Source organism: Hydra vulgaris, chromosome 11 (genome assembly GCF_038396675.1).
Source record: "Hydra vulgaris chromosome 11, alternate assembly HydraT2T_AEP".
NCBI lineage: Eukaryota > Metazoa > Cnidaria > Hydrozoa > Anthoathecata > Hydridae > Hydra > Hydra vulgaris.
Window position 1 is genome coordinate 34980092 of NC_088930.1, and position 11227 is coordinate 34991318.

General features: G+C 27.4%; 2 protein-coding genes across 3 annotated transcripts; both read right to left on the bottom strand.

The window, feature by feature from the left end:
- Positions 1-521: 521 nt before the first annotated feature.
- Positions 522-10221, bottom strand: LOC100201994 (synaptosomal-associated protein 47). 2 transcript variants are annotated; one of them, XM_065810895.1, is made up of 4 exons: positions 9740-10221; positions 5153-5781; positions 1446-1490; positions 522-830 (listed from the first exon to the last, which is right to left on the bottom strand). In XM_065810895.1, exons 1-4 carry the CDS (start codon positions 10096-10098, stop codon positions 598-600), a joined length of 1266 nt encoding a protein of 421 aa, XP_065666967.1. In that variant the 5' UTR covers positions 10099-10221; the 3' UTR covers positions 522-597. The 2 variants fall into 2 exon arrangements, with proteins under 2 accessions (XP_065666967.1, XP_065666968.1); XM_065810896.1 differs by lacking the exon at positions 1446-1490 and having other exon boundaries at positions 9740-10219.
- LOC136087603 (uncharacterized) lies at positions 2617-5131 on the bottom strand. Its single transcript, XM_065810893.1, has 2 exons — positions 4701-5131; positions 2617-4344 (listed from the first exon to the last, which is right to left on the bottom strand). Exon 2 carries the CDS (start codon positions 4337-4339, stop codon positions 3047-3049), a length of 1293 nt encoding a protein of 430 aa, XP_065666965.1. The 5' UTR covers positions 4340-4344; positions 4701-5131; the 3' UTR covers positions 2617-3046.
- Positions 10222-11227: the final 1006 nt, after the last annotated feature.

Below are 11227 nucleotides of genomic sequence, written 5' to 3' on the forward strand. Positions count from 1 at the left end.
GAATTTGTAGGAACAAATTGCTCAAGGTTGTTAACTTGTTTGTCAGTAAATCGAAAATTTTTACGCTATATAAAATTCTTGATCCAAAGAACTCATGTTTGCGATATTGATTTTTTACGCCGTAAATGAACTTTTTGACCTAATAATAATTTTAAATAAACTTTTTAAACATCAAACATTAAAAAGTCCAAATTTGTATTATGTTACTCTTCCAATGTGTAAAATCACGTCAAATAGAATCAAACAATCAGCTGTTCGGGCGTTGATTTCATATTTGACAAGTCCGAGGTTCCGTTTCTGCTCTACCTCGGTAAAGAAGGCGGCGTGAACTGCTTCGTTAAATGCTAACAGAATTAACATTTTAACGAGGAAGGTTACACTTTAACAAGGAGCTTAGTTGGTGGGCTAAATTTTTTTGGGGGGAGAGTTTTTTTTTTAAACGTTTTATTTTAAAGTTCAAATTTAAATAATTTATTAAAATTTTAAAAATGGAAATAATAATAATTTATAACAACTTATTATTTTCAAAAATAATTTTATTTAAACATATTAAAATATTAAATTTTTTTTTGCAATAACTAATCGGAAAGTTAATTTTCAAGTCATTTTTTGAACTCTTTTCTCGTTGTTTTTAATATTACAGTTAGCTTTTTCTACAGAGGCAGCAAGTGCATCAATTTGCTTTATTTGAGCATCCTGCTCCAATGAGATTTCCAGCGCCATTGACTTAACGCTAGTTAGAATTGAAGATATCTGCAAAGCAGCATGTTCGTGATTTTTAGGCTCTTCTAAACTTTTACTGTTTTTTGGAATTTCACAACTTTTATTTTCTAAAGGAAAAATAAATTTTGACACTATTTATGTTATAATTTTATATAATATTTTATAATCTATATATATATTACAAATACAATTATATAAGAAAAAGAAATAGAAATGACAGTGGTACAGCAAGCTAAAATAGCGCTCAAAACTGATCATAAACTTGCCCCTCTCCTCCCCAACAACAACACTAATTTGTTTACTGTATTGTGTGTGTTTGTGTGCCTATATACACTGCCGCTCATGGAAGATAAGACAAAAAATATTTTTTCAAAAGAACAATATTAAAATGTAATTACGTTATAAAATTATTAATTTATATTAGTAAAATTTATATTTATATAAAAAAAAATCGAGTTAAATAAAATTTGTATAAAAATTCTGAATTAAGTTATTTTAATGTAAATACATTAAAATAACATAAATTGTACACGCAAGTAAAAGTCTTATCATTTTAAATTAATAAAAGAGAACCCAGAAACACATTTAAGGTCACGTATGAACGTATGAAAAAAAAAACAGAGAACTTAGAAACATATTAAATTCACCTATGAACCTGTATTTTACATTATCGACTTAAATCTTAAAAAATCCGACCACATCTCCTAAATAAAAAAACTTACCAACATGATCCATTTTAATCTCTTTTTTGACCTCTCTCCATTTACCTAGAGTACATTTGTGACTTGAAGCTAATGTCATTTAAAAAAGGGGGGAGGGGGACTTCCAGGAGTTTTTTGAATCTTTAATCCTGCTAAGGGGTTCCCACCTCTTTTGTAAAGAGATGTAGAATATAATATGATAGTAATTCAAATCCACTTTTAGTGAAAAAAAAACTTTATGATATCATAACCTATTTCCATTATTTTGTTTTAAAAAAACTCCATCACTTTAGTTTTTCATCTCTTGGAAAACAATACACTTTAAATATTAAATGATAGTTGACATGCATGAAAAAACCACAATAAACTTATTGTCACTTTTATTTAATAAAACCAAAATATCAATAACGTAAAATTATTAATAAATTGCACAATGAAATTAATAACAAATTTGTGATTATTGCATAACTTAAAAAGTAATGTTAAAACAGACTTCATCAAATAAAACATATTCTTTTTTTAATTTAATTTAATTTTTTAATTCAGATAATTCAAAAATATTTCTTATAAGATTAAAAAAAAAATTGAAAAATGAAACTAACATTTTAAATTACTTAAAACTTTTTACCCATGCACAGTGGGCCAGGTATATGGGAAGTGGTGGACAAAACCTAATTATTACCCAATTGGTCCACAAACCTATTTAGATATATAAATAATCATTATATATGAAATAATATTTATTTTTAACAAGAATATTTTAATTTTTAATAAAATAAAAGACATTTAATTGGCTTAGGTAGTAAAAAAATAGTTTTTTTCAATATCAACCTTTTTTAAAAATCAAACAACAAATTGTGTTTAGCTACAAAGAAAAAGAAGAAGGTGGAGCTGATTCCCTCAGCAAAGCCAAAACTTCACTGGGGTATTTTTTTAAACTCTTACCATTTTTTTTATGACACTTTCTTAATGATGTTATGACAGGATCACTAGATACAAGTAGCCTGTTAACTAGGTCACGATTTGTGTCAATTCTGGAAGTCTTTCTACTGAAATCTTCCCTAAACTTTTTAAAATCCTTGTTACAGGCCTCTTGGGCCTCCTCTGACATCAGTCCAATTGGCAAGTACTGTCTAGCAATGATGGAATGGCCATGAACTAAAATTTTGTGTACTGATTGTGCCATGTAATACCAGGAATACTTAGATATGTAAAGTTTAAGAGCAGTAATACAGAACTCTTTAAATTTGACAGTGTCAATTTCAAATCCAGATGATAAAGTGACTAGTATGATGTAAAAATAAAATAAAAGAGTTTCATCTACTTTCAAAATTTTGGCAGTTGATTGATAGTTTGCAAAGGCTCGTCGGGCAGTGTTACCATCATCACTGGTACCTACAAATTGTATATATGTGATAGTTAACCTGATGATTTATATAAAAGTATTTATGTAATTTCACTTACCAGATCCTCCACTTTTTGGGAAATCCACAACTAGTCCCATTTGGTTCATAAATTCTGTCTGTATACGTTTCTTCACTTGCATAACATTTTCTTTATCTTCTATAGCTCTAGACTGCCACTTTTGAGTTTCTAGTTTATATCCAATATGCAATACCATCTCAAAAAAACCTAATCCAGGCATGCAGGCTAGAAAGACCATATTTCAATTCTAAATTATTAGAATTGTCCAATTTCAGCACCATTTCTAAATTATTCATGTTTTTTGGAGACACACCACACACAGAGCAACATTGAGTTGAGTTAGTCACATGAGACAGAATAGTTTGAATTTTGCCATCAATCATGGTCAGTTCAATAATACTTTTGACAACCAGTTCCTTTCCATTAAAAGTAAAATTAAAAACACCACATTTTTTGATTTCAGATTCTAAATATTTTGCTTCTTCTATAACAACTGCTTTGCTTTCATTTTGAAAAGAAAATCTTATTGGACGACAATATGCAGTAGATGATGGCTTTTCATTTCGCCATAATAGTACTTTTTTGTTATTACAGAACCCACTGAGTTCTAGTGGTGCTAAGCAGGTAATGAACAGAGATTCTTCTTTTTTTAAGTTACGATCTCCAGCTTCCTCACTACTAATTTGCTTGTACATGCTTTGCCCAGTAGCCCCATCAAACCCAGCCTTGCAACGCAAAGTCAACCGGGTCAAACCATCTAGCATTGTGCTGATCACAGGAGCTTGCACCTCACAAAGTCTTTTTACTGTATGTTTTAATAATTCTTGTAGTGGTACATGTGCTGAATAATCATCAACAAAGATGTTCTCTGGATAGCACTTAGCTTTGGACAATCTTATGTTGTTGTATGAAGGATATATATGGCAGTCACGTTCTTCAGCTCCATTTCTCATAAGTTGGTAGGTTGATTTTGACATGCCACCATCTATAATTAATGCCAGACCTTCATCAGGTGTATACTTTTTAAATTGACTAGAAGGTTCTGATATCTCAGCAACTTGCTTGGCAGCCTCATAATTATACTCATTTCTTAATTTAAGCCTTGCTGAGTGGAGCAACTCATCACTAGAAAAATTATTTATAATATCATTAAGTCTTCTCCTTTTGGTTTTGTCAGAAGCAACTTTAAAGGAACAACTTGGTCTTCCACCAATCTTATGTAATTGACTAGAATGATCAGGCTTAGATATATTATTACTGTATGTAGATTTAAAGTCCTGAGTCAACCAATTTTTATTTTTACTCTCAAACTTTATGTTTCCTCGTTTTGCATCCTTCCATTTCTTTTGATAAACTTTTAAAAATGCAGCACACCCAGTAGAACCCAAATTCATAGAGACTAAAATAGCTTCTACAGACAAAGAAAATGATTTATCACTCGGATTTAGTTGGTCATGCCGTATACGGTTATGGACATCACTTATCTTCATATCAACTACAAAAAAATTAATTTAAAATTATTAGTGTAACCACTATAAACTAATATAACATGAATATGGCCATTATTTTTATTTCAGATATATTTAATTAGGCCAGTACAATAAGCACAACACCTAATAATGACAACAAACCAAAAAATAGGTTTGTCGCGAATAGCATTTTACAACAGTATATATTTTTTAAATGTTTACCAAACCTAAAGGGGCAGCTATGAGCAGAATAAAACAGCACCAACAGGCTGTACATATATTGTATTAACTTATTCTAACATTAATATGCTGTTCCAGCAGGTTCTAAACTATATGAGCCACTTTTAACATAATATTTTTATACTATAAACAAGAATCTTACCTTTATATTTCAAAATAAAACTGTGACTTTAATACAAGACCTTGGAATTTGTTATGGTATTTTTTGAAAAGCTATCAAATTAAATTTTAATAATATGTCAATTAATTTCGCATATGTTAAATAATTTAAAAGTTATTTGTTGTTATAGTTATGTTGTTATGGTATATTAAAAAAAAATAAAAAATTAATTTATCATTATATTCAATTGTAAATAATAATTGTACATTTATGATGTACAATTAAACTACAAATAATGTTTTAAACCATACATTATGCTCTTATAAATATAATGTACTAAGTAGTTGGAAGTATTTCGAAATTTTTTTTTTGAGGTTTTGTCTACCACCTGGCCCACTGTGCCATGCTATAAAACTGTAAAAACATAAGATCTGACAAAATTAATAATTTAAAAATTATAAACTAAAAAAAAAATAAAAAATTTAAGAACTTACTTTTTAAACTGTTAAATTTTAAGAATAGTTCTTCAACATCTTCGTGTTTAGGACCAAAAGAATCAGTAGGTTTAGGGTCATCATAATTTACATGATACGAATGTGTTTTTTCAAGCAAATATATAACTTTTGGTAACGATGATGATATCAGATGAACTTTTTGATCAGGTTTACCAAAAATATGCTTTTTGAATGTCGCATTGTAAGGTGAATGAAAATTTATTTGAGAAATACTATCAACTGAACTAAAAAATAAAACATCTGAATTTTTATTTGTAACTTTAAGATAAGCGTCAACAAACATCACACACCCAGGAAAATGACTTTCTTCAGCATCATTTCCAACAAGAACATCATATACAAGTTTCTCAGCATAACATAGTATGTAATCATCTCTTAAAGAAACAAAATTTTCACTGACAAAAGTTCCTTTATATCTAAATGCACCAAACCAAGACTCGAGATCTCTTTGAATTCGCTTTGAGACTGTTAGATCATTGTGCAAATTATTAAACTTTTCAACTGTGTGATCAAGCTGTTTTCCTTGGTTGTGGAGAGACACAGCAGCATCGTTAAGTGTAGACTGAATATTAAGTGCAATTTGCACTATATCTTTATCAGGTTTTTGTCTAAAATGCAAGTAGTCACATTTATTTACTAAAAATATATGTAACAGTAAAATTATTAAAATGTCAGTTCGCTTATTTAAAAAAATTAAACATATGTTGATAAATACTAGGTATTTTCTAAATATTGAATCTTTACAATTTAAAGTAATTACTGTAACCCATATATTGCAAACAAATTTTTAAATGATTATTGAAATTTCTAATTTATTACAGTTTTATTTGAAACCTCTATCTAATTTACTAGATCGAGTTAAAAATAATTTGAAAATTTTGTTAAAATAATTAAAAACCTGTTATGCCTAGGGTTATGCACATTTCACTGTGCATAAAATTAAGGAAATAAAAAAATAAAAAGCAAACTATATTTATCAAACAATATAAATTAGTCATACTTAAAGTTATTTTTGTACATACTAGAATTTGTTGAAACACTCTAGCATCACAACAAATTCTTGTTGAGACTGACAAATTCTTGTTAAAAAAAAATTCTTATTGAGTGTCTCAATAAGAATTTTTTTTTAAATAAAGAAAATGCTCTGACAAATATTTTACTGTTGCAGTTGTGTCTCAGTAAACACCAGTGATCAGTCAACAATATAATACTATAACCAAGGATTACATACAAGGATTGGGGATTATATAGAGACACTAAAAGTGAAATTTTTATTGACTTTCACAAAAGTCTTTAAAAAAGTAAATCTGATAAGTATATGGTAATAATATTTTTGTAAAATGTATACAAAAGATCTTCCACTATAAATGCTGTCTTAAACCCAACACTTATCTAGGTATCAGTGATAGCTAAAAATACACTCCTATTGACTAATCCCTCACATGCTCTATCCTAACAAACTAGAGTTCTATTTCCATCTTTTCTTAGGCACTCAGTAATTTCTTTAGGTGGATTGAAACAGGGTGCTTCAATACAAAATAAAAAATCCACTTAAATATGATCTATAGAGGGGTAAGTAGATAAATTAGATAAAAATTGATGTTAAAATTACAATGAAGATATTAAAAATTATTTCTGAAAACAAAGTCATTTAAAGTAAGTGTAAGTATATATATATATATATATATATATATATATATATATATATATATATATATATATATATATATATATATATATATATATATATATATATATATATATATACAAGCCTTAGCAGAAATGGCAGATGATCTCTATGAAACAGCAAAATTTATTAGTGGTTTTAAGGTTGACTCATATTTTACTTACATAAACAAAGGAACTTTTTTAATACACAATATTTTTATAGTTGCTCTTCAAATTAGAAAAAATTCACAAAGAAAAGTAAGGAATGAACTTTATATATATGAAAATAAGTATAAATGCAAAAAAATATAAAATTATCAATCATTTTAATTAAAAAGCAATCTAAATATATACTAGAATAGAGTTTAAAAATATTTGATCAAATACATTTTTTTCTTAACTATTTTTCTAGAAAATGCTTGGATAAATAAATATTAGAAAATCATAAAAACTAGATTGTAACTAGCATAACTATTACTAAAACATAATAACTATCATAACAATTACATTTTCTCCTCAAGCTTTTTTATTAAAATATTAAAAAAAAGTCAGCAAAAATCCTGATCGCCTGTGCAAGCACTGTTTGCAAAGGCATATTGTTTACAGGCATTTTACCATTTGTGCAATCATTTACACCTGCCAAGGCCTCTCTCTCTCTCTATATATATATATATATATATATATATATATATATATATATATATATATATATATATATATATATATATATATATATATATATATATTTGTGTGTGTGTGGTTGAAATAGGTGCCGGATATAGCTGCAATAAATAAATTTATATATAAATAATATATACTATCTATTTAATGTGATTTTATAATTTAAATAATAGACGATGCGATTTTATAAAATTGTTCAAGGAGGGAGGAAAACATGGCACACATGTGTATCATTCTTATTACAAACCAATTTTTCTAATTTTTAGTTTCTTTTTAATGAAATTTTTCATTGAGAATTCACTATAACTAATTTGATAACCACACTCAAACCATAAAATTTGTTAACAGGTAAATTTTCTTTTCAAAGGAAGTAGCTACAAACATTTAAATACGTTTTGGTATATTAAAGAACCATTTTTAATACATTTTTTGATTTTACGTAAATTTTAAAAATGTCGATACACATATGCACCAACCACAGCAAAAGAGTTAACATGTATAAAACTTGGGGGAAAAAAATGTAAATAAGTGACAAAAAAAAATGTAAATAAGTGACAAAATATTCATAAAAATATTGCTGAGAACAAAAATTACAGATCAATTCTTTTTTATTAAAATATTTTAATATTTAAACGAAGCAATAACAAAAAAATTTTTTTAATTTTTCATAATTTTTAATTTAGAATTTTAAATGTATTTGAAAGTTTATTATATAACATTTGAATTTTGAAAAATACAAAATGCTCTGATCAGGTTAAACACAATAAATTAAATGATTTAGTTTGATTAATAAACTTCATTTACGGATCCAAAAAGCTTGAAACGCTCTAACAACACAAAGTTTTTATTTGCCTTTTTCCTACATTTCAATGTTGTTGGTTCTGGTGGAAAAGCTAAAATAATGACTAAAACCAATATTACCAAGTTGAAAAGCAAGATTGATGGTCATTCCACCCGACAAATTGCTCGAAAGCTCAAGTGCACCAATCAAAGGGGGAAGGGGGCAACCAACTTACAAAGATACAAGCATTCATTTTCTAATATGAAACATACATGATTCATTTTCTCTAATGAATATACAGTTAAGGCCATTAGATCTTTATTGTATTTTTTCATGCTTTTACCATAAGATTCGAATTTTGATAGTGACTATTAAAAATGTGTGCCAGATTTTCCACCAAATATATGTTATGGATTTAAAAGGGAATTAACAAAAGTTAATTAAATTACTAAAAGTTAGTTGGATTTGATTGGTGCCACCCCAAAACCCTTCCTCCCTCCCCCTTACCTTAATGAGTGGAGGGGGGGGGGGTCCAGACCACATAAACACCACCGATTACCTATATAAAATAGAATTTAAAGAAATAATGGTTTCATTTTGAAATTAATTTAGAGATATTAAGTATCTAAATATATAAATTAATTTAGAGACCTTCATTTAAACTATAATGAAGGTCTCTAAAAAGTTACTGCCCCTTTTATTTGTGCCCCTATCTATTATAAAGACCAGCTCAAGGAGAGGACATATATTTTGCCCATTTATTGCAAACAGTAGTAGCTAATCAGAAAACTTATCTTTTGGCATATTTTAGCAATTTTAGGATTTTTCCAAAGTTGAGGAGGTCATCATTTTTTTCTAATTTAACACAAGTTAAAAAAAACCACTTTTTTAAAGAGAGAACTACCCAGAAAAAATGAGACACTTGTTGAAAGGGAGAAAAAAGTTATACAGCTTTAAAGTAGTCTGTTTTGACCATTTGTAAATTGAGGGGGCCCACTGTGTCATGTTTCTAAAGCTATAATTTCTGTTTCAAATATTATTTTTTTTTAAGAAATAATACCGCTGAAACTTTTATTTTCTGAGGAATTAAAGTTTATTTCTCTAGTAACTAAAAATTGAGTTTTTCTGTTCCATGCGTGATTCGGATTCCAACTTAATTTATTCTTTGTTAACATTGCTAATGTTTACCATTTTTTGTTTACAAAATATTTATATAGGCTAGAATCAAATGAGAGTAAATTAGAGACTGCCAGTTTTATTATTATGAAAATAATAGACAAAATATATACGTATGATTTTTTGGAAATGCCCATAAATGTATATATATATATATATATATATATATATATATATATATATATATATATATATATATATATATATATACTACATAATATTAAATGTAATACTATCATACTTTAAATTTATATTCTTACAAGGTATGTTGTGTATCTGGATTATTCTTTTCAAGGCTTAAACCATTCCAAAAATGATGAACAATGTTGAAAACATTATTTCTGTTTATAAAGGAAGAAAAATATAAGCAACCCACCTTAAATTTAATTAGTATACAAGGGTATATATAACTTGACTTTCCTTTTTCGATAGCAAGAACTGTGTTAAATGGTATATGAACAACTTGATTTGACTTTAGTTCAACAAATATTAAACCTGGCAGATATAAATAAAGTTTTCCATTTTTCCAACATTTATCAGAGTCTTGATAGCATGAACAACTCCAGTTAAATAAAGAAAGCATTTCCTCTTGTAAAAAAAATATAAAACATATAACCATAAATTGTAAATGTTATGTAAGCAATTTGTTGGAACACACAACAATAGATTAGTCTTGCAGTATATATACAAATATGTGTGTATATATGCATGCATATACCTATGTATGTATATAAATATTTCCTTAAGGATCGTCCATAAAGTACATACGCTCGGAGGGGAAGAGGGGGTCTGCAAATGGCATATATGAGATGGGAGGGCAGTAATTATAAAAGAGAGGAGACACTAAATTTAAAAAAATATCATAAAATGTTAGATAAATGATTAAAAGCATAGGTACTTTTAGGGAGGTGGAGGGTACTCAAAAAAGCGTATTGCAAATAGGGGGAGGGGGGGACAAAAATAAGCGTATGTACTTTATGGACGACCCCTTACTAAAACACAAAACAATATGTTAGTACATAATTTTATTAAAATTATGTACTAACATATTGTATTTATAATTATGTACATATTATAATTTTTTAATTATGCACATTTAATTTTAACATATTATAACTTATAATTATGTACTAATATATAATATGTATTTTTTGTAGAGATGCTACGAATATTCCGGTACACTTAATTATATTGAGGGCTCCAACCTGCTTTGTTGTAGTGCATAAGTCAACTACTCTATGGGCATTTCTAAATAGGTTGTGTCACAGCATACATTATTTGTTGACCGATACACCAAATATTTTAACTATAGTTATGCCTAAAAGTTTCATACTGTTCAAACCATTCAGAAAAGTTCAAAAATAACCAGCTCAGGTATATCTTGCACTTCTGAAGTAATTTCAGAAAATGCTATAGATTGAATTAGTATAGAAAACGCTAAACTTATTAAAAATGTTATTTTCACAACAACCTGAACTTAAAGCATGGTTTAACTTTAATGGGAAAGACGATTAAACGATTGCCTTTTTTATTAAGTCGCCGAATATTCGTGACATCACTAATTTTTTGTATCAAAATTTTTACGATCTGTAATATTGTATAAAACTTTGATACAAAAAAAGATTTTAAATATCTGCTTTGATATACTTTTATATTGAAATTTTTATATTAATATTATTTTATATAATTTTTATTAATAACATTAAGTTATATAACATTTGACTATATAGTCAAAGTAAAAGAGTTTA